The sequence below is a fragment of the Eretmochelys imbricata genome, chromosome 1, assembly GCF_965152235.1.
Source record: "Eretmochelys imbricata isolate rEreImb1 chromosome 1, rEreImb1.hap1, whole genome shotgun sequence".
Taxonomy (NCBI): domain Eukaryota; kingdom Metazoa; phylum Chordata; order Testudines; family Cheloniidae; genus Eretmochelys; species Eretmochelys imbricata.
Window position 1 is genome coordinate 286,468,478 of NC_135572.1, and position 24,713 is coordinate 286,493,190.

Genomic DNA, 24,713 nt, shown 5'->3' on the forward strand with positions numbered 1-24,713 from the left:
GGGACTGGGTGAGCAGTGAGGCTGGAACTTGCTGGGCAAGGACATTGGGACTGGGGACACAGATCACATGAGGAGCTGGACAACAGGGAGATTGCAAGTAGTGGGTAAAGAGACTGGGACTAGGAACCAGTGGATGGAAGAGAAAGCTGACAAGGAACTGGGATGCATACAGAGAAATGGGAGGAGTCTTGTGAGGGAGACTGGGAGTCAGTTGAGGGAGGAAGGAGAGAGAGAGTTAGGATGAGTAGCTGGAAGGAGGGCACTAGGACTGGCTGAGCGAGGAGACTGAAATTGGATGAGGGAATGGAATTCTGGGACTGGAGTAGATTGGTATTCAAACATGAGCACAGAGTGGAAGATTAGGACTGGGATCAGAAGTCTGAGGAATAGAGAGTTGAAAAGCAAGGAGAATGGAACTGGGACAAGGAGCCAAGGGTGAGGAGACAGGACTGGGACGGTTAGGAAATACCAGAATTAAGGTTGCATAAATAACCTTAATTTGCCCTCTTGTGCGTATGCATTATGATACAATCTTTAATTACATGATCACATACTCTGAAACCTATGAAAAAATTGTAACAGCCGTGTTAGTCTGTATTCGCAAAAAGAAAAGGAGTACTTGTGGCACCTTAGAGACTAACCAATTTATTTGAGCATAAGCTTTCGTGAGCTACAGCTCACTTCATCAGATGCATACCGTGGAAACTGCAGAAGACATTATATACACACAGACCATGAAACAATACCTCCTCCCACCCCACTCTCCTGCTGGTAATAGCCCATCCAAAGTGACCACTCTCTCTACAATGTGTATAATAATCAAGGTGGGCCATTTCCAGCACAAATCCAGGTTTTCTCACCCCCACCCCCACCATACACACAGACTCACTCTCCTGCTGGCAATAGCTCATCCAGACTGACCACTCTCCTTACAATGTGTATGATAATCAAGGTGGGCCATTTCCAGCATAAATCCAAGTTAAACCAGAACGTCTGGGGTGGGGGCGGGGTAGGAAAAAACAAGGAGAAATAGGCTACCTTGCATAATGACTTAGCCACTCCCAGTCTCTATTTAAGCCTAAATTAATAGTATCCAATTTGCAAATGAATTCTAATTCAGCAGTTTCTCGCTGGAGTCTGGATTTGAAGTTTTTTTGTTTTAAGATAGCGACCTTCATGTCTGTAATTGCGTGACCAGAGAGATTGAAGTGTTCTCCGACTGGTTTATGAATGTTATAATTCTTGACATCTGATTTGTGTCCATTTATTCTTTTACGTAGAGACTGTCCAGTTTGACCAATGTACATGACAGAGGGGCATTGCTGGCACATATCACATTGGTGGATGTGTAGGTGAACGAGCCTCTGATAGTGTGACTGATGTTCGCCCCTACTCTACTTGCGCTATATTGATGACATCTTCATCATCTGGACCCATGGAAAAGAAGCCCTTGAGGAATTCCACCATGATTTCAACAATTTCCATCCCACCATCAACCTCAGCCTGGTCCAGTCCACACAAGAGATCCACTTCCTGGACACTACAGTGCTAATAAACAATGGTCACATAAACACCACCCTATACCAGAAACCTACTGACCGCTATTCCTACCTACATGCCTCCAGCTTTCACCCTGACCACACCACACTATCAATCGTTTACAGCCAAGCTCTGCGATACAACCGCATTTGCTCCAACCCGTCAGACAGAGACAAACACCTACAAGATCTCTATCAAGCATTCTTATCACTACAATACCCACCTGTGGAAGTGAAGAAACAGATTGATAGAGCCAGAAGAGTTCCCAGAAGTCACCTACTACAGGACAGGCCTAACAAAGAAAATAACAGAACGCCACTAGCCATCACCTTCAGCCCCCAACTAAAACCCCTCCAACGCATTATTAAGGATCTACAACCTATCCTGAAGGATGACCCAACACTCTCTCAAATCCTGGGAGACAGGCCAGTCCTTGCCTACAGACAGCCCCCCAACCTGAAGCAAATACTCACCAACAACCACATACCACACAACAGAACCACTAACCCAGGAACCTATCCTTGCAACAAAGCCCGTTGCCAACTGTGCCCACATATCTATTCAGGGGACACCATCACAGGGCCTAATAACATCAGCCACACTATCAAAGGCTCGTTCACCTGCACATCCACCAATGTGATATATGTCATCATGTGCCAGCAATGCCCCTCTGCCATGTACATTGGTCAAACTGGACAGTCTCTACGTAAAAGAATAAATGGACACAAATCAGATGTCAAGAATTATAACATTCATAAACCAGTCAGAGAACACTTCAATCTCTCTGGTCACGCAATTACAGACATGAAGGTCGCTATCTTAAAACAAAAAGACTTCAAATCCAGACTCCAGCGAGAAACTGCTGAATTGGAATTCATTTGCAAATTGGATACTATTAATTTAGGCTTAAATAGAGACTGGGAGTGGCTAAGTCATTATGCAAGGTAGTCTATTTCCCCTTGTTTTTTCCTACCCCTCTCTTCCCCCCCAGACGTTCTGGTTAAACTTGGATTTATGCTGGAAATGGCCCACCTTGATTATCATACACATTGTAAGGAGAGTGGTCAGTTTGGATGAGCTATTGCCAGCAGGAGAGTGAGTCTGTGTGTGGGGGAGAGGGGGAGTGAGAAAACCTGGATTTGTGCTGGAAATGGCCCACCTTGATTATCATGCACATTGTAGGGAGAGTGGTCACTTTAGATAAGCTATTACCAGCAGGAGAGTGAGTTTGTGTGTGTGTGTGTTTTGGGGGAGGGGGAGTGAGAAAACCTGGATTTGTGCTGGAAATGGCCCACCTTGATTATCATACACATTGTAAAGAGAGTGGTCACTTTGGATGGGCTATTACCAGCAGGAGAGTGGGGTGGGAGGAGGTATTGTTTCATGGTCTCTGTGTATATAATGTCTTCTGCAGTTTCCACAGTATGCATCCGATGAAGTGAGCTGTAGCTCACGAAAGCTTATGCTCAAATAAATTGGTTAGTCTCTAAGGTGCCACAAGTACTCCTTTTCTTTTTGCGAATTTTTTCATAGGAGCCCTGCTTCACTAAGTGCACAAGATGGACTGTGCTCTCTAGGGATCAATCAAGGCTGTGTAGTAAAGGAAACTTGTCAGTAGGACCCCTGCTTCATTGGTTGCAGAAGTTGGAAGGTTACCTATAAGTAAGGCTATGTTTATGTCACAGAGGTCTTGGAAGTCACGGAATCTGTGATATTTTCTGCTTCGGCCCCGGGGCTGTGGGACTCTGGAGCTGGCAGCCAGTGGGGCCCTGGCAGGGTTCCAGGGACAGGAGCGACAGGCAACAGGGGGCCCCCTGCAAGGTTACAGCAACAGGTGACAGACTCCTGAGGGGGCCCTCCTCGGGGTTCCAGTGATGGGCGTGTCATAAATATAAGGGGAAGGGTAAACCCCTTTGAAATTCCTCCTGGCCAGGGGAAAGCTCCTCTCACCTGTAAAGGGTTAAGAAGCTAAAGGTAACCTCGCTGGCACCTGACCAAAATGACCAATGAGGAGACAAGATACTTTCAAAAGCTGGGAGGAGGGAGAGAAACAAAGGGTCTGTGTCTGTCTGTATGCTGTTTTGCCAGGGACAGAACAGGAATGGAGTCTTAGAACTTTTAGTAAGTAATCTAGCTAGGTACGTGTTAGATTATGATTTCTTTAAATGGCTGAGAAAAGAATTGTGCTGAATAGAATAACTATTTCTGTCTGTGTATCTTTTTTGTAACTTAAGGTTTTGCCTAGAGGGGTTCTCTATGTTTTTTAATCTAATTACCCTGTAAGATATCTACCATCCTGATTTTACAGGGGGGATTTCTTTATTTCTATTTACTTCTATTTTCTATTAAAAGTCTTCTTGTAAAAAACTGAATGCTTTTTCATTGTTCTCAGATCCAAGGGTTTGGGTCTGTGGTCACCTATGCAAATTGGTGAGGCTTTTTATCCAACATTTCCCAGGAAAGGGGGGGTGCAAGTGTTGGGAGGATTGTTCATTGTTCTTAAGATCCAAGGGTCTGGGTCTGTAGTCACCTAGGCAAATTGGTGAGGCTTTTTACCAAACCTTGTCCAGGAAGTGGGGTGCAGGGTTTTGGGAAGTATTTTGGGGGGAAAGACGCGTCCAAACAGCTCTTCCCCAGTAACCAGTATTAGTTTGGTGGTGGTAGCGGCCATTCCAAGGACCACGGGTGGAGTACTTTGTACCTTGGGGAAGTTTTGACCTAAGCTGGTAAAGATAAGCTTAGGAGGTTTTTCATGCAGGTCCCCACATCTGTACCCTAGAGTTCAGAGTGGGGGAGGAACCTTGACAGGGCGACAGCCTTGTGCGGATAATGGGGTGGGGGGGAACATGGGAGGGGAAGAGGGATGCCTCAGGTGAGAGGCTGGGAGTGTCCTGTTTTCTCTTTGGGAAATATGGTCACCCTGCAGCTCCCAACCGCTATGAGTGTGTGTGGGGGGGCCTGCAGCTTCCAGCTGCTGAGGGGGAACGGGCCCCACAGCTCCCAGCCACCACAGTGGTGTGAGAAACCAGGGAGCCGCAGCAGCAAAAGTCACAGGCAGGTCACGGCTTCCGTGAATTTTTTTTTTTTATTGCCTGTCCATGACTTTTGCTAAAAATAACCACGACAAAGTCTTAGCCTTACCTATAAGTGAATGAGGAAGAGGATTGGAGGAAGAGAAAGGAAAGTCTCATGGTTAAGGCATGGTTAATGTTTTTCTGGAGAACTAGATTCCATCCCTGCCTCTGCCACAGAGTTCCTATATGGTGTTAGGCAAGTTACGTAAAACAAAGTTTTCACAGGTGGTCATAACTGTGTTTTCCTTAATTTCTGGGTGCCCAACTTGAGACTTCAATTTGAAGAAGTTCTGCACACTCACAGCTGCAACTGAATTCAGTGCGAGCTGTACTTTGAACATGAGAGCTCCATATAATGCTAAGAATGCTGAAAAATCAGGTTTCAGGTTGCTCAGATTGTGCACCCAAAATTAGGGTAAACTTTTGACTTTAATCTCTCTGTATCTTAGCTCCCCAACTGTAAAATGGGAAAAGTATCACCTCCTCACTTCACAGAGATCATGTGAAGATAATTAGCATCTGCATGGATCACAAACGCTATACTAATGAGCACCACAGAAAAGCCCATGGGGAAATTAATAATTCTGTCTTTAGAGCAGGCTTTGAATAGTGTGGAGTAAATAAGGCCTAAGACAACACAATGAACACAAGGACAAAACAACACACTGAATAGCTGCTCATTAAGTGAGCACTGTCCATGCTGTGCACTAAATGATGCCAGGGTCTTCTGGAAAAAACAGAATTTGATGACATAAATAAAGACCAGGAGGTTGCACAGGCAACTTTGAGGCATTCCTTATTTTTTTGAGTGCCTAACTTCGCAACCTTAATATTATTTTAATGTAGATTTTGTGTAATATATGTAGATTATTATATAAACACACACACACTTTCACACATGCTCTGTATACATTTACACATATATAAATAAAATACAGTTGGTATTTTATATATTTATGTTCTACTGCTTAAGTGTTCAAAGCTCTAGACATTATACTCTCCTCAGTCTATCAAGTTTATTTCTATAACAAACGATTTCCAATTTATCCTTAGTTCACCTTGTCAAACAGTACTGCTTTCCCAAATCTGCCTCAGGGTCCTGCTGACGGATTGCTCTAATTGCAGTTGGTGCAGTAAAAAAGGCAGCCACTCCATGCTCTGCTAGCACACGGAAGTAAGCACCAGCATCTGGCGTTCCCACAGGCTTCCCCTATGGAGAGATTAATATAAAATGTCATAGGATAAAAATATTTCATAATTCCTTGACAGCTCACAACTTGAACACATAACAATAGCAATCAACACATCAACAACTGTATTTCAAAAACACTTTTGAAATACCTTTGTCCATATACAATGAGATTATTCATTTGCTATACCATTAATATCACAAGCTGGAGTCTTGTTTCAGAGTAAACTCAAAAGCTTCTGAGCTCAATCTCCAACTGTGCCCAATAAGTGCTAGCTACAGCTAGGAAAAGTTGGAGGAGGGATGTGTGTTAAAAGAAGAGCCGCAAAAGAGCAGTTTCTACACTGGAGACAGAGAGTCAATTCTGCACCAACCCTGGTCCTGGAACAGTGTAGAACAGCTTCAGAGTCCTAACGGGCTGCATGGGTGCCACGTAATGGAGGCTGGGGGAGGCTAAGCCACCTCAAACCTCTGCTAATGCTCCCCACTACAACCCCAGCCACGTTGGGGGCTTGGGGCTCCTCTGGCCCCAGAGGGCAAGAGCAGGGGGTGGAATGGGGGCAGGACCTCAGACCGAAGGAGCGGGGCCTTGGGCAGAAGGGGTGGGGCAGGGGACTAGCCTCCCCAAACTGGGGGTTCACATGCCGCCCATGATGGACTGGTTCAGCACTCCAGCCACATTCCCTTTCTCCAAATTACATTGTCAGTGCAGAGGCACAGAAGGCGGTTGTGATATTTTGGGGTTCACCCAGAGCAGTAAGGGGTTCTGCGACTGCCTACCCAGTCACTTTGGGGTGTCTTAATGCTGTCCTGCTATGGCTCAGATATGACACCAGCAGCCTGCCCACAAGCACAAGGCCATACCCTGACCTCCATCAACCTAGTTACTCCTTGCAGGGTGATACCAACAGCCTTCAAGTCCCAAGTCTCCCCAAACTGTCCTCCCCAAATTCTGAAGTACCAGACACTAGGACTGTTCCCCTCTGGTTTGTCACCCCAAAGGCATGAAACTAGCCCCCCAGTTATCAGTTCACTGTTGCACTCACATGTCACACCGTTTGCACAACAGAGACCCACTAGGGGTAAAAGGTGTATTTAACAGAAAAACCACAGATTTAAAGATAAAATAGTAAGGAAAAGCAAACATAGACAAGTTCCACAGAAAATATACAAAGACACCTTCAGGCTTTGCACTTCCATATTCGATAAAATCTCTTTTCTAGAATAAGTTACCTTTTCTCTTTGAAAAGTTTCCCAGCATGTCCCTAGCCATAGTGGGGAATCCAGCGTTGACAGACAGCCTCCTGCCTTTGAGGCTATCCCTCAAATTTAAGATGGATTTCACTTCAGATCAGGGGTGGTCAATAGACGGACCATGGGCAAAATCTGGACAGTCAGATGCTTTTGGACCCAAAAAATCTTTTTATTTACTTAGTATTATCGTTATTGGTATTATTTTCTCTGGAGTCTGGACCTTGACTATACCTTGACCAAGAAATTTGGACTTTGACAAAAAAAAAAATAGTTGACTACCCCTGCTTCAAACCCCTTCCATTTTAAAAGGGTTGGCAGGTTTTTTTCCCCTTCAGTCACTACTGCTATACAAGTGGGGAAATACCCAATTGTCTCAATGTCTTTCCATTAACATTAATGGTCTACTATTGTCGTTTCCTAGGCTGGACAATTCATCGCCACTTGAAACTGGTTTTGGGTAAAGAACTGGCTTGGGTTCTCTCCCATCTTGGCTGCTCCTCCGCCCCATTGTGAGGCGATGATAAAACTGCAGTACCGATCAGGAGCACAGTTTTCTCTGTACTTAAACACCTAGATTCATAACCACAGTCTGTATACATAGCTCATAGTGACCAAGTCCAGAACATGACAAGCTTTCAAAAAAGACCCCACTCAATTCACTTTTATAGTACAACTATACAGTATGTAACCAGTTGGTTCCAACTGCTCATTTTGGAGGTTCAAACCTTCTGTTTTCCCCCTGGGGTGTCTGGACATAGATTGTCACAGTGGTAACGTAGAATTCCATTATGCTGGCTCTTTGCTACCCAGGATTCCCCTCACCTTGCAAAAATCCCCAACTGGCTGCTCATACTGGCTTTCTGGCCCCTTCATGCCCCTACAGCAGCACAAAAAAAGCTGGAGAGGGGGGGCAAAAATCTGGCCCTTTGTATTTTGGTGTGCTACAATAGCAGCTTTTTCCTAAGCACTGACTTTCCATATCTCAAAACATGCCAGGGGAATAGTAAACAACAGTAACCAGATGTGACAGATTGCCCAGCATGGCTAGGGATAAAAAGCAGCAATCATTTTCTACAGTGCTGTAAATAAGGAAACCAGGTGGCAAGCGATCTTCTAATAAAAATTTTATTGCTCCTGATTGCTGCAGTGAGTGAAGGTCACCATACCTGTTTATTTTAAATGATAAAGAGATTAAGTAAAAACAGAGGGACTTTTAGGCAAAGCTCTACAGGCTATTGCCAGGGCCTTTTCACTAGAAAGATCACATTTAGAAGATGAACTTTCTGTATCACACAGGGTTTATAGCCAAGTCAGGATACAGCTTTCATACTGAAAATGCCACTAGCATAAACATTGGACAAGAAGCCACAAGCCCAGAGCAAGCGTTTCATAGTTGCAAATGTCACCATATTGCTGCACTACAGCACTCAAACAAATGCACATTACAAACTCAAATCTCCACCATCTGGTATAAATGAGAATTTAGAGTGCGTTACATATATGTGTACATATTGTGATTGCATTTATGTAGACGATCAAGTCAACTGTGTTAGTCTAAGTGTCTTAACCATTCAACAGCTGAGAGAAGAGCATTATGCAAGTCTATGATGAAGTCCAAGCAGTCCTTGTTATTGGATGCAGGCTACAAATGTGACTTACATCTTTTAACTGGCCACAGAAGCAAAGGGGAAGTCACAAGGACCCCACTTACAGTCATTAGCAGCACATCTGATTACTCTACATCTGAAGTGATTGAGTTTTACCCAGAGATAATGTGGAAGGTCAAAACCAGGGGGCTGGACTGTTGGATCGTTCATGAGATAAGAACAAGTTTCAAACATGCCTGTCACCAAGAGGATATCAAGATTCTTAGGGGAACTGTCCAAACAGGATGTGTGTGAGCTGGGACTGTGGGCTTGGTAGACTAAACACATCTTTAAACAAGGGTAGATGTGGCGCACCTTACAGTGCATATTCTGCAAAGCGACTTGTTGCCCCATGTCAGGAGGGTTGAGGCTGAACATGACTGGAAGCCAGGACAGGTCAGTCAGTTTCATGGTATCTGTTATTAAACGCTTGGTTCCATTTAACTGAGTGTCTACCAATCCCATGTGAGAAGAGCTAAGCCACACCAGGGAGCAACACTATTACAGAATAGCACAAGGCAAGCCCAGAATTTCTTAATTGCCTCCCCAGGAACCAGCTAGTTTGCTGATCAGGTTGTTTCTTGTCTTTCATTTACAGTGTGATCTTAGTAAGGTTTTGCTTGAAAACTCAAGTTACGGTCCAGTGTAACAGCTAGATACACAGACTGAGTCATGGTCTAGCCTGTGTCCACTCATGAAGACGTTAAGCTGTTTGTTGGCCTTTGTGTGGTGTAGATGCAAGCAGCTAGAAACTGTTCTTTTTCTTTTAGTACTAGGTGTGACACTCTGCACCCCATAGTCATCATAGTAGTATGATTAACGATATGATGACATAATTCTGATGCATCTTGGACAAAATGTGTCATGTGAGGTGTCATTGGAAAAGTTATGATTTGCTGAATATAATTATCCTACTTGTATGCATGTACCATTTTTGTATCTGGAGTTATGAATATTGACTATGTATCTGTATTTCAAATGTGGTTGCACCTGGCTGACACCCACAAACCAAGATGCTTCCAGTCTAGACAGCCAATTGTGAAGAGTCTATTCAAGATAATGGGCCATTAAGGAAAACAATGGGCCTCAGGAGAAGCTTGTCCCCCACCTTACCGGGGAGTGCTTCAGTCTGCCTATGAATAATGGCTGCTATGACTCAGTGAAGCATGCAAGGGCATGTGACTAGACCATATGATACTGAACTCCATTTTGGTACCTATATTTTTCCACAAACTCGGCTGGCAACTTGGCTTGGAACAAAGGTGTTCCCTCCATAGGGAAGAAACTATAAAAGGGGGAAGTGACTTCACCAATCAGCCTCACTCAACACCTGGAAACACTTTAGAAACAACGACTGAACTGACGGAAGTGCTAGCCCCAGGTTGGTAGAGAGGATTCCTGCCTGTGTATAAAACATCGACAAACTGATTTTACTATCTAACAGGGTCAGACCCTGTTTGATTCAAATCCTGTGTAGTGCATAAGATTTAGATTGTGTTTTGTTTATTTCTTAAGTAATCCTCTTTGATCTGTTTGCTATCACTTAAAATCTATCTTTATGTAGTTAATAAATCTATTATATTCTTTACCTAAAACAGTGTGGTTTGAGTGAAGTGAAAAATATCAGCTCAGTTAACAAAGGCTTTGTGCATGTCCTCTCCACATCAAGAGAGGGGCAGACTGAGTAATAAATTCATACTGGTTGAGCTTCTGACCATAGCAGGACAGTACAGCTCTGGGGTCATAGGCTGCGGGTATTATGTCTGGAGCCTCTCTATTGTTGGTTCATGCAGTGACTGGCCAGAGCATTCGTGAACACAGCTGGGTATGATCCCTGCCTGTGGATGTTGGTGAGAGTGCAAGCTTGGAGGGGTTTGCAGCTTGTCACAATGTCACTGTGTGAGAGGGAACCCAGACTGGTAAGGCAGGGAGATCAGTGGTACCCCAGTTCTAGTTTGCACCCTGGGGGAGGACCCTTCACACCAGGTTTATGTCTCTACTTTTTACAATGAGTCACCTCTTTCATATCTGCACTCAGACAGGAGCACTGGAATCTATGTAAAAGGGTGGGGGGGGCCTCAGCGCTGGCACAGTGGCCCCAACTCTCCCCTGAGGTCCCACTCCTCCTCTTACCCCAAGGCTCTGTCCCCTGGCCAGGCCAGAAACTGGAACCAGGTTGTAGTAAGAGCTGCCTACCAAGGGCATCCGGGCTGCTGTGAGGAGCCCCAGATCCCTTCACCTGCCCTTGGTAGGGGGCCAGGGGGCCCAAGAGCAGACCCTGGCCCATGTCCCCACCTCCATGTCCCCACCAGCCCAGAGCAGATGGAGGGCCCGGGGCTCCCCACAGTGGCTTGAGTTCCCTGGGTGGCTCTTACCAGGGCCTGGCTCCCAGCCTGACCAGGGCCTCAGGGGGAAGAGGAGAAGCAGGGGCAGAGCCCCATGATGATTGGGGGCTAAGGCCCACCTCAGCACCTCCCTCTCTCCCCCCCACACACACACCAGAAGACACTGGGGCTGCCGTAAAGCACAGCCCCTGAAAAGTGAGGGAGCCATGGCCCTCCTAACTCCCCCCTGGTTCTGGCACCCCTGCATTCAGAACTTCTAGGTGACAAATCCTGGTCCTGTACTGACAAGCAGATGACACCTGTGTAATTAAAACAACTGGCACTAGTATTAGGAAGTTGTAGGATAAATATAAAATTAAAGAATAAAAATTAGCTTATTGGTTAAGGAACTATATATGTGTTTAAAGAAAGGCCCTGACTAGCAAGTAGAAGGAAGGCCATGAAAATAATGAGTTATAAGGCCAAAAGGAATGAAGTAGGGAGAATGTCTGATTTAAAGATTAAATAATGAGATAAGGGGAAGTTTCTAAAAAGAAGACCTCTAACCGATGTGGGTGCTGCAGATGGTTTTAAATCAAACAAAGAGAATCTGTCTTAAAATGAGCTAACACAGATCTTCCCACCCCACATACCTGTCTTATCCCCTGTGTGAACCCAGGTGCAAAGGGAAAATAGTTGAACAGCAAGAAGGAAGGGAGGAAAGTGCTAGACAGGGGATACTGGTCTAACACTCAGCTCTTGCCACACAGTCTGATAGCTTTTCAGGCAAGATGCCACCGAATTTTCTCTGGGAACTCCCCACTATCCGTTCTTTTCCATCTTATTAATTTCTCTATATCAGTATCTTCCTGCTGACCTCTTCTGTCTCTCTGAGCATGAGGACCCTGCTCTCTTCTGTTTCCCTTCCCCAAGTGCCACTCCCTCCTTGGGCATTCCCTCCAAAAATGGTCAGGGCTATCAGAATGCCAGCATCCATCCGCTTCCTCACTTTGATCCTACATCCATCATGATCTGGGCTGCTATTTCCATGGTAACTTGCACTGGGCCTGAATCTTCACAGCCTCCTTAAAATGATCCACTTCACCCCATAACTCTAACACTCCCAACACTGTCTACATGACCCATGACTCATACAATGAGGTCTTGTCCCCACTTCTCTTCTTCCAGAGAATGGATATACATCCTAGCACCAGTACCATGAAAACTAAAACTTCCAGTCTCCTCACCAGTTCCATCTCTATAGATAGCCTGATAGTTTCATCTAATCTTTGGGACGTCCCCATCCAGAGCTGTAGTTGCATCTCCCCACTAAAAGCGTAACTGATCTCAAGCTAGAGCATCTTGCACCTCAGAGCCTGTTTATGGTAAAGTGTTCACAACCACTTTCCTCTGGCTTCTTCCCATAGTTGAGGAAAGCTGCCCAATCTCAGTCAGTGCATGCTGTAGGCTCCATAGAATGTGTAAGGGCATCTGTTAGACACTTATAGGCCTGTCAAACCTTACTGCTAAATCCTCATCCTCCCTGTCTTTCCCTATGAGCAACAGGCTCAGGAACTTCAGCTTATTGGACTCATCTCACTCATTAAGACTGGTTGCCATTTTGAACTGTGCATGCCAATCACTCCACTTTTGTTGCTCTCCACTGTAAGGGGTTGGGTTAAATACAAGCCATGCTGCCCTTCTTGGAGGTGGCATAGAATCATAGAAGATTAGGGTTGGAAGAGACCTCAGGAGGTCATCTAATCCGACCCCTTGCTAAAAGCAGGACCAACACCAACAAAATCATCCCAGCCAGGGCTTTGTCAAGCCAGGCCTTAAAAACTTCTAAGGATGGAGATTCCACCACCTCCCTAGGTAACCCATTCCACTCCTTCACCACCCTCCTAGTGAAATAATTTTTCCTAACATCCAACCTAGACCTCCTCAAGTGCAACTTGAGACCATTTCTCCTTGTTCTGTCATCTTTCACCACTGAGAACAGCCTAGCTCCATCCCCTTTGGAACTCCCCTTCAGATACTTGAAGACTTATCAAATCCCCCCTCACTCTTCTCTTCTGCAGACTAAATAAGACCAGTTCCCGCAGCCTCTCCTCAAAAGTCATGTGCCCCAGCCCCCTAATCATTTTCATTACCCTCGCTGGACTCTCTCCAATTTGTCCAAATCCTTTCTGTAGTGGGGGGCTCAAAACTGGATGCAATACTCCAGATGTGGCCTCACCAGTGCCGAATAGAGAGGAATAATCACTTCCCTCAATCTGCTGGCAATGCTCCTACTAACGCATATTTGACCCTTCCACCAGGAGTACCCCCTCCTTCCCAGTCACTCATTTTCTTCCCTTCAAATGCTAACAAAAAGAAACCTCTCTACAATTAACAACAGTTTATCTTTTAAATAATGGCCCAGATCGCAGACTTCCACTTGCCTCACTTGCAGGATAATCACCACAATCCAACTGTGGCATCAATTTGTGCTAACCACCCCATACTTTGTGCTGCACACAGGTGCTGGTTGATGTCCTAGGGTAGGAACATCTTCATAAATTTGTTTAGGGATGAAATGACAACCTGCTTGTGGTCTCTCCTCCTATGTGTGTAAGCACAACAAATGTCATTAAATTGATGATCAAATGTCCCGAAAAGGCCTACAGGTCAGCAAAGCAATGGCAAAAATGGCACCTTCCAAGTCAAACCAGACAATGGCCCCTCACTGCATATAATGCAGTTAAATATCAAGGGTTTATCCAGCACAAAATGCAACAACCTCACGAAGATCCTATGAACTGAGAAAATTGACCGGAGGAAATGTAAATTGAGTGAAAAAGTCATCGCTCCAAGATCAACAGATAGATCCCTATTTTAGCAGTCTTCCATCCAAAACAAGGCCTGGTAACCTATACCAAAGATGATGTGAAGAACTCTATACAGCTACTCCCTAACACAACCCCTAATTCCATCGCCATCCAGGTCATCAACTTGACGGTAGTGAATGTCGATAAACCCCTGTCAAGGTTCCTTCCCCACTCTGAACTCTAGGGTACAGATGTGGGGACCTGCATGAAAGACCCCCTTAAGCTTATTCTTACCAGCTTAGGTTAAAAACTTCCTCCAAGGTACAAACTTTGCCTTGTCCTTGAACAGTATACTGCCACCACCAAGCGCTTTAAATAAAGAACAGGGAAAGAGACCTTTGGAGATCTCTTCCCCCAAAATATCCCCCCAAGCCCTACACTCCCTTTCCTGGGGAAGGCTTGATAAAAATCCTCACCAATTTGTACAGGTGAACACAGACCCAAACCCTTGGATCTTAAGAATAATGAAAAATCAATCAGGTTCTTAAAAGAAGAATTTTAATTGAAGAAAAAGTAAAAGGATCGCCTCTGTAAAATCAGGATGGTAAATACCTTACCTTACAGATTCAAAACATAGAGAATCCCCCCAGGCAAAACCTTAAGTTACAAAAAGACACAAAAACAGGAATATACATTCCCTCCAGCACAGCTTATTTTACCAGCCATTAAACAAAAGGAAATCAAACGCATTTTCTAGCTAGATTACTTACTAACTTAACAGGAGTTGGAAGGCTGCAGATCTGATCTGTTCCCGGCAAAAACAACACACAGACAGAACCCTTTATTCCCGCCCCCCCTCTTCCAGATTTGAAAGTATCTTGTCCCCTCATTGGTCATTTTGGGTCAGGTGCCAGCGAGGTTACCTTAGCTTCTTAATCCTTTAGAGGTGAAAGGGTTTTGCCTCTGGCCAGGAGGCATTTTATAGCACTGTATACAGAAAGGTGGTTACCCTTCCCTTTATATTTATGACAACTCCCATTAACGAACTTGCCCTCTCGCAGTGCTGCCACCTTCAAGCCACCCCACCATCACGTAGGCGACTTCAACAACCACCACAATTTGTGGGGCTATGATACCAACGATTGCGCGGGAGAAAAACTGTCATCACGGGCAGTGGCAGAAGACCTTTGTCTGCTCTACAACACTAAGGAGCATGGCACTTTTAGCACACTGACAAAAATGCTATACGCCTGACCTTTGCTTTGTAAGAGAACAGCAGCCACCTTTTGCCATCAACAAGGATAGTATTTGACAACTTTCCCAAAAGCCAACACAGACCCCTGGTAATTCAGGTCAGTCTCCAGATCCTGCTATTTCAAAGCCTCAGTGGAACTTTTGGAAAGCTGTATCCCTCCGACCTCTGCCAATTATCATCACCACATTAGCCTAATAACAGCTGCCAAAGCCAATATTCCCAGGTGATACAGAAAGGCTTTCACCATCTGCTGGACACTAGACAGCAAAGAACTGCTTTGGCAGTATAAGGCAAAAGGAAAACTGGATACAGCAAAAGCCTTGGGCCTTTCCCTGCAGCCATATTAGCAGCCATGAGCTGAGAAGCAGAAAGTCACATCATCACATTCCTTCTAAAGTATACCAAAACAAGGTAATATCGGGCTGGTAAGAAGGCACCCCTCCTAATAGTGCCCACCATCACCAGATAAGCAAGGAATCTCTTAAGATGTTTAAAGAAAACTTTGCTTGAGAGCATTCTGTCTGGCAAGGAATCACTTATCAATAGTTCTGATTATAAAACCCAAACTTCCATTGTTTTGCCTTTATGGTCCCTAGTTTTCTATTGTTTATCTGTATGGTCTCTGTCTGGTTCTTTGATTGTTTCCATCTGTTGTATAATTAATTTTGCTCGGTATAAATCTACTATGGTGGTGGGGTATGATTAGTTAAATAATTGTTTCATAATGGGCTAGGATTGTTGAAAATTACCTTTTTATTGTACTTTGGTTAAGCTACAGCTAAGCAGGACTCAAGTATCACTATATAAAACTGGGATCCAAAAGGAAGTTCTTTGGAATCAACTCCAGGACACAGCCCCAAGATCAGAGCTGCCAGACTTCAACACTCTGCCAATCACATCGTGCAGAGTCCTCGGATGACCCGATCCTGACTGGCCAGCAGGAAAAGCTCATATACCTTATTGGGAGTAGTGAGCATTGTATGCTTAGCGTGTGCATTCTGTTTTGGTGATTGTTAATAAATAGACGTTAAGGATATTACTGTGTAAGTCTCTTTCACTGGTAAAAACATCCTGCAAACCCACAGAAGAGTACGCCCTGAGCCCTAGGAATTGGGTATGGGTAGGTGCCTTTCCCCCAGAGCCCTAGGAACTGGGAAAGGGTGGGGGTGCCTAAGTCAACCAGGTGCCTTGAGCCCTAGGAACTGGGTAAAAGTGGGTGCCCTGGAGTGCGTGGGTATCAGTGTCTGATTTTAATAAGGGAACAACTTTTACCACATACTAAGCCTACATGTAGCTAATGTTTGGCAGAAGAAGATGATGGTTTTAACACAGTTAAATATAACATGAAGAAACGTAAATAATGTGATGATAGTTACATTATATTTGAATTTTCATGTCTCCGTATTACTGAGGAAAGTCCATAGCCAAAACATGTCACTTGTTTTCGGGTGTTACTAAACGAAAGCATGAGGCCAGGGAAACTAGAGAGACATTTAACACCCAGAATTCGAAAAACAAGAGCAGCAATTTTTCTTTTGGAAACAAGAATTAAAGCTTGGGGGAGCAGCAGGAGTGAGAGAAGTTATGTGTAAAGAAGCAACTCTTCCTCAAAAATGCTTTAAATGATCTTGTGTTGTGGCCAGGTGAATTGCAAAAGGTAAACCTGCACACACCATTTACCAGACAATTCAAATTCCAGAAGCAATAGACGTGTAGAATTATGACTGGGGAATAAGTAGCCATGGTACCAATAACCATTTTTATGTCAAATAATACCATCCATCGACACAATGGTTATCTTGCAGAAAACATCCAGAAGCAGTTGACAAAACAAGTTAAGAGGCAATATTGTGCACTGCAGCTTGATGAATTCAAACATAGCCAACATGGCTCAACTTCTGTCACACATGAGATTTGTCAAAGCGGGTATAACAGCTGAAGACTTATTTTGCAAAGAAATCCTAAACTGAACAACTACGGAGGAAATTTTCAAGATCCTTGATTAATTCATACTTGTTGAAGGTCTTAACTAGGCTATATGTGCTGGGCCGTGCACTGACGGGGCAGGACCATGATCCGAAAGAAGAGTGGGATATGCAGGACAAGTAAACCATCTGAACTATAGTGTCCTGAACTCTTGAATCTAGTATCCTAAGTCAATTAAAGAAAAAAAAATAAACACTGTATTTGGTTGTAGAGAGCCACCAAGTTTTAAACCATCTGTATGGGAGCCATAGCACTAAAAAGTTTGGGAACCACAGTGTTAAACAACCAGAGCCAATCCTCCATTATCTCCATGGTTACAAAAGTGTTTCCTCCAAAGCAGTCATTCTTTGCTGGCCCAAGATAACAAAAATCCCAAATTTCTTCCCAAACGTATGTTTATTTCATGATAGCGCACTATTGCCCATGATCATGCAAAGACCCACAAGCATGTAACTTTAATGCAAAAACATATGTATTTAATTGTATGTAGTCCTGTTGCCTTCAATGGAGTTACGTATACCAGTGTTTCTCAAACTGGGGTCCGTGGAGGTCCCAGATGGTATCCAGGGGGTCCACAGACCCCGCTGATCAACTCCTCTCCCTCCCTCCCAGTGCTTCCTTCATGCTGGGGAACACCTACTGTGTCTCTTTCAATCATTTACCTCATACAAAACAGTTGTATTCCCATGCAGGAGAGGTGCATAACAAACGTAGGAATGGCCAACTACCCAGCCTAAGTCAGAAGCTGCCCACCACACCTAAAATAAAATAAAAATTAAATTCAGTTAAAAAAAAGTTCCAAAAAGTTTTAATACATGCAACTAAAATTTAAATAGCACTTACCTCTCCAGGTCTGAGTCCGTATATAGTGGACATTGTCCAGTTCAACATAACCGCATAGCCACCTGTTGGTCTAACAACACCCTAAGTGAGAAGTAATTTAAAATTAAGATCACTTAAAAGGCAAACACACATTAAATCTCCTTCTATTAAAAAAATCTCATTACTATAAATTAGCTAGAATATTTAAAGTTGTCTAACTTGAACTTTGACATCCCTGCCATATCAGAATAATATAACAGCCCAATCCTATAAATATTTGCTCATACAAGTAGTCCCATTGAAGAAAGGCCAAGTACGGATTAAAATTAACTTTTGCATTATTACCTGGAGAATTAGTTCAAAAAAGATAGAACAAAATATTAGATCTGCTGCCAATTATTTACAGAACACAACCATCACCCAGCTAAAATCCTCTATTCAAAATCAGTTTTCCACACATTTACAAACAAAAAAGTTATAAAACATTTAATTCAAGTATGTACAGAAATTAATCCTCTCCTTCTCTTCAGTAACAGAAACATAAGCACCATGCTATGGAATAATATATATTTATTTTGCTGTCAACAGCATCTTGCACAGTCAGTTATGTTGAGAACTAGAGCTGATTGAGAATTTTCCGACCAAACAGGCTTTCACTGGAAAATGCTGATTCGTTGAGCCCAGAATGTTTCACAAAAACATACAGAGTCTGACTAGCTAGCTGCTATTTCACCAGTGTTGTACAGTATAGGGCGGAAGAATCACAATCAATTTCATACACTAGTGGCAGAGTCCTGGAGAGCCGATTTCATTTTGGAAACATCATGTACTGAAGTTTCCAAAGTAAAAATTTTAAATAGAATGTGTGGGTTGCAGGAAATTTTGAAAAACAAGGGTTTTATTCCGGTCTGAATCAGAACTAAATCAAATTTCAAAAAGTGGAGATTACAAGTTTTGGCCAACTCTATTGACATCTAAAAGTTGCTTCTGGGATGCAGTTAGCACAACAGTCGCTAGAAATTTTGGAAGAGTTGGGATCACAGGACCTATGTGCACCTACTTATGTAAGCTTAGCTGTAATACCCCACAATAACTTTGTTATTTCATCTAAGTACTTTATTAGAGTTCTCAAAAGAAGCAACATGCGTTTGACTCCTCTGTGCTTTGATTAACTGGATTGCTATTTGTTTGTGAAAAGCTCCTTCTCACTGAGGATAGGTAGGGTTCCTAGCCCTTTTAATTGGATTTCACCTCAAGATGAATAGGCACCTGGGAATCCCTTTCCCCTCTCTCAGCCTATGTCCTTTCATGCCAGTCATTGCCTCTATTTTAAGATTTTCTGTTCTGTTCTCTGCCCCCATTTCTCCCTCTTATTTGGTTTTCTTCTTGTTGTGCAATTGTATTTTTAGCTATTTATCTCGGGTTCTGCTCACTCAGTATTTTCCTCCACCTACTAGGCCATCCATTACATATTCCACTGACCTCACCCAGCCACCAGCACTATACAGCTCTCTTTCCAGCTTGTTAAGATATAGAGAAGATCCTTCCAGTGCCAGAAGGGGGCAAATGAAAGGGATGGAAAAGCATATAGCTGGTGCCTCTGGACCCAGATTTCTCACTGACATGCCCTTACCCTACTTCCACCCATCTCGCACTCCCTAGAGTCAGTAAACCAAAAACAATTTAGAGTTAAGTGTTAGGATATTAAGCATCTGTTTTCCACAAAGATATAATGGGCTTTCCACTGAGACAGACAGTCTTTTTAGATGCTTCCTCCACCCTCCCCGTGAACCTCTGTGGGCTCTCCCACGAACCCTTGTGAGGGGAGACCTATTCACTGTGTTTGAGAAGACACTTAAATCTGCATCATATGTGATTAAATGGAGTATTGCTTCAGATATTTTATTGAAGAAATACTCCTTTCCTTTGCGGTAAGGAAGTTCTAACACAAACCCTATGGGCTACTGCTTTAGTAGTGTACAGTTTTAGACTGATTTGAGCAATAGTCAGCCAATGGGCAAAGGTGAAACAGGTTTGACATTTAATCTTAAAATAATGAGGGAAAGCAGACAAAATGTAACATTTTCATTAATGTCTTAGATATCTTAAGTTTTTGACTAAAGTTCCTCGGGCTTGCGGGAGGAGGAGAGTTGGAAAAATATACAAATTAACACAAGAAAAAAATGTTAATATAGCAATAAAACTAGCCCAAGAAAGAAGTTTGGCGCATTCTGTGTTCTACTCAGCATATCAGAATTCTTCTAAAGATATATAACTGACTGAATTTGAAAAGCTAAAGTCTTCAAAGCATATGCTGCCTTAGTTGTCTAACCTTATTCAATCTCAACTTCCATCTTTATATGCTTTTTTTTTTTTAAATGAAGGAACTATTCAACATTACACCCGGATTCCAGTTAAAATTCATGGAGTATTATCTGATCCTCCTTTATTCAGTATAAAACAAACAAACAAGTGATCACAAAGTAAACACTGTTGACCAACCTATCACTAAATTATTATACAACATATCACACTGCTAATATAGAATGTGCATACATAGAGAAGAAATATGTCCCTTCTCCTAACGAATTTATATTAAACAAACGTTTAGATTAGAATTCAGTTTATTTTATGTCATTCACATTCAGATCCACTATTATGATTTATGGGAAGACAATGAACTTTAAATCTTAAAAAGTTAAAGTAATGAAATGCGAGCAAATGAAATCAAAGCAGTTTTAACAATGCTTATCATTCATTGCAGTGAGCTTTGGCAAATATTTTCAGCCTTTTAATTAAATGCTCTCTGATATGGAACGGAAAATAGTTTGGTCACAGATATTTATACTAAAGATAGTACCCTACCTTGGGCAAGCCAGTCGTTCCTGATGTATAAAGAATGTAAAGTGGATGATCTGAACGAACAGCAACACAATCATGAGGCTTGGCTTTTGCTATTTCTTCATCCCAATCAAGGTCACGACCTGAGACTAGAGGAACAGTTCCCTATACACCAAGAAACAGAAATATTCAATGAAATTTAACCAGATGGAATAAAAGACACTGGCTCAAGAGATATGCAGCATCCAGTCTCCCATATGGATACCTTGAACAAAGCTAGTATACCTAATCTCTCAGACACAGAAGCTCTACTAGCTAATTAAAAATTATTTAAATCTCATGACACGGAAGATCTCAATTAAAATGCACAGCAAAACATATTTGATTAAAAAAGAAAAAAAAAGAAGATACATAAAAAGTTAATAAACAAGAACAACTATAAATTTACCAAGTGAGGTCGACTGTATATGAGAACTTTCTGAGGTTGGTGCTGTATCATTTCCAGGGCTCTTTCTAGAAGCGGCATGTATTCCACTCTCCTTCCTGGTTCTATCCCAAAAGTTGCAGTTACAACAAGTTTGGGCTAAAGTAAAGAGGATCATAGTACATTAAAAAATGTTTGCCATAAAATTATTCAGTAAATAGAGCCCTTACACACAAATACACACATTTACTTCATTTCTAAGAGAACATTGTACTCTTCACACACAAGTTTCTGTACTTTTTTAAATGATTGTTTGGATGACATCCTCCTCATTTGCACTGGAAGTGAGAACATTAGACTGCACAATTTAAAGTCAGGGCACCTGTTTAATTTAAAATCAAGGCAACAATATACAAAAATGTTTTGACATAACTTCCAAGACCCTGCCTTCAAAAATTAAGTAAACCAAATTTCTATTAGTCCTATTCCAAGAAGTAAAAATCAACTAATAGTCAGACTCATCTTATTTAGAACAGAACCAATCTTCTCTCCTCTGCAAAACTGCAAGCACAACAACAAGAGTGCTCTTAGTTTATTTTGTACAATCTTACAATCTGACCAAGCTCGTTTGTTAATTGTGTATATTACCAGAAATCTCATGACGGAGGCAGTGGCCCCAATTCCAGTTACAGATGAGTTGAGCTTTGAACTTAGAATGGGGACTGAATAGCTTTCTTATGTATGAATAATACAGTGTACCATCTCCAAATTTGTTACTAAAGGAAATTCATTAATTGTTTTGAGTTCAAAAAGATTTTTAAAATCTTTTTGATGAGCTTTAAAAAAAAAATAATAAGTTCAGCCTTTGTCCTCTCTCTCTTTTTGACCAGAATAACCTCATCAACAGAATAAGATAGAATCTTCAAACTTTCCATATAGTTCAGCTTAACTGAAGTCATGTGGAGGCTACATTTGAATAAATTAGTTTGTAATTAATCTAAAATACTAACAACTATGGTCTCCCATTGTTATGTTTATAGACTAGTCAGGGCTAATTTTGCTTAAGTTGCTTTTTAAGGGGTCCCTTCTCCAGCCACTCTGTATGCTGCAAATCTATTCTCAGACAAGATCAAGTTAATTGGAGTGAAACTCATGCTAGGCAAAATGAATACTTTCTCCAGAGTATAGGGGCATTGATTGGGAGCATCATAGATGGCTACCCCATGCCTGGCCCCCTACCCTTTCCTATCTTTGTTAGATAGGAACAAAGATATCCCAGCTAACCCTGCCATGCTTCCTTCACATCTCTGCTCACAACCTCCTCACATACAGCCATCTCCCCATTACCTTTAGCTCTCCAGCCCTGCTTTCTGGTGTTGAGGTGGGAGGGATATGCACAGGTCTGATGAATAAGGAAGGATGTGGATAGGAAAGTGGGCTGTATTAGGAAAAACAGTGCTACGACAGTGGGGGAGGTAGGATAGGGTAGGGCAGAGCAAAGTTCCACAGCATCAAATTCGCCTTTAAGAGCTCCCCTTGCAATCCTGCCTCAGTGAGCAGTGGAGCAAAAGCAGCAGTGCCATAGGGAACTGTTCAAGTAGAGACTCATCTCCCCAGCCCAGACCCAATGTCCCCAACATGCAAGACCTCTTCCTCCTCTAGCCTCTCCATGCATTCCTGCTCTCCCTCCTCTACACCAACACTGCCACAACCCCTGGACCTCCTACATGCCCAAAGAACCGTCTTCCCTCTGAAATCCCCATTCACTACCTTCAGCATAGGCTACACACATTCCTGCTTGTCCCCAGTGCATCCCATCTTGCCTTCCTGCTGTCCAATTTGACTCTGGACTTTCACAGATAATCAAGATTTTAAAAACTGAATAAGATCAATTTTCTTACAAAAAGTCAAAATTTGAAAGTTTCATATCCTTCAAGCTTACCTATATGCTGATACTTTAATTTTTTTAAATATGTAGGCAATGTGTCATGTATGTGTTTGTAACATATATTACACAAACGGCAGTGTTCAGACAGACAGGGCATCAGCAGACACCAGTGCTTTAACCATCCTGTCATCCATATCTTCTCTCAGCCAGATGAAATTAAACAAACAATGATTGAAGTCCAGCATCTGTTCTACCATATTTCAAAGGCTTCAATTTTCTTCTTGTCCGCAGCATTAGTTTCCCAGAATTCACATCCATAAAGTGCTATGAAAAAAATAAAAAGCTTATTTTTTCATAACAACTTATGGATGGGATTCCTGGGAAATAATGCTGCTGACAAGCAGAAAACTGAAGCCTTTAAGATATGGTCCTAACAAAGACACTTGTGTATCTCCTGGATGGAAGAGAACAAATGCTTGTTTTTGAAACATTGCTGAAGAGAAGTTGAATCTGATCTCAGAAATCAACAGGCACAAACTTATGAACTTTGGTCACATCAGGCACAGAAATAGAAAGAATTCAAGGAAGTTATTATGGAAGGAATGGTGGTAGGTCATCGCAGTAGGGGATGACCAGCAAGGATATGGATGGATGGAAGGTGTGTGTCAGATCATTGGGAAGTCAACTGCTGAGAGTGCACTTAGAATGCCTTAAGAAGGCTTCTGAAAATTCTATGATGTCACCAGCGTTCAGACATAAATAAATGGACTTTACAACTGCTTCTACTATCTGAGCTACACTAAGCACTTTAAGCATTGCAAACTCTTATGATTTTATCACAAGACTTGTGATTATTTGTTGTTCTGGAGTAAAGTGGTCACATGAGCATGTCAGCTTTAACTTTTTTTAGTAAGTTTCTAGCCCTCATGGATGTAGAGAACAGCATGAAAACATGAACGGAGCACGATCTAAAGGATTAGAAAACAGAATACCAATGAACAGAACCCTCACATTAAGAAGCTCATGATTTTGTGGATCTGACTCGTAATTTGAGACTGGCAACACTACATGCCCTCTGTCGCTTCTGCTAGTGGAGAGGCATTGGTGGTAGTGCAATGGCGACAAATTTTAAGGGCTGCGGGGGGCAGGGGGCAGGAGGGAAGACTAATGTTTACATAGTTTTACTAGCCAGACTAGCTGCCACTGTGTGGGCATATAATCCATATGAGATTGCAACTCCTCTTTAGTTCTGTCAGGTATTCTGTAACATTCTACATTAAAGCAGATAAATCATACTTAAGGCTATGATTTTGTCACGGAGATTGCAGAAGTCACAGAATCCGTAACTTCCAGAGATCTCCATGACTTCAGCCCATGGCTGCTGGGAGCTGCAGGGTCCCCTCCACCACCGGTGGTGGCCGGGAGTTGTGAGGTACCACACTGCCTGAGGTGGTGGGGGCCCCCTGCAGCTCCTAGCCTCCACAGGCAACAGGGACCCCCCCCCCACAGCTTCTGGCTGCCACAAGCAGCATGGGGTCCCCACAGCTCCCAGCCACCATGGGTGGTGGGGGTATCCCAGAGTTCCCGGCCACCGCGAGTGGTGGGGACCTCCTGGAGCTCCGAGCCAGGGCCCCCGCAGCTGCCCAGCAGCTGCAGGCAGT

The 24,713-nt window shown here is 43.0% G+C and overlaps 1 protein-coding gene across 1 annotated transcript in view; it reads right to left on the reverse strand.

The window, feature by feature from the left end:
- ACSS3 (acyl-CoA synthetase short chain family member 3) overlaps nt 1-24,713 on the reverse strand; it is a 130,790-nt gene that overhangs the window by 67,676 nt on the left and 38,401 nt on the right. The window contains 5 exon segments of the mRNA XM_077807714.1: nt 5,672-5,823; nt 17,740-17,835; nt 17,921-18,001; nt 20,765-20,905; nt 21,189-21,323. Of these exon segments, the coding sequence (XP_077663840.1) occupies nt 5,672-5,823; nt 17,740-17,835; nt 17,921-18,001; nt 20,765-20,905; nt 21,189-21,323 (605 nt within the window).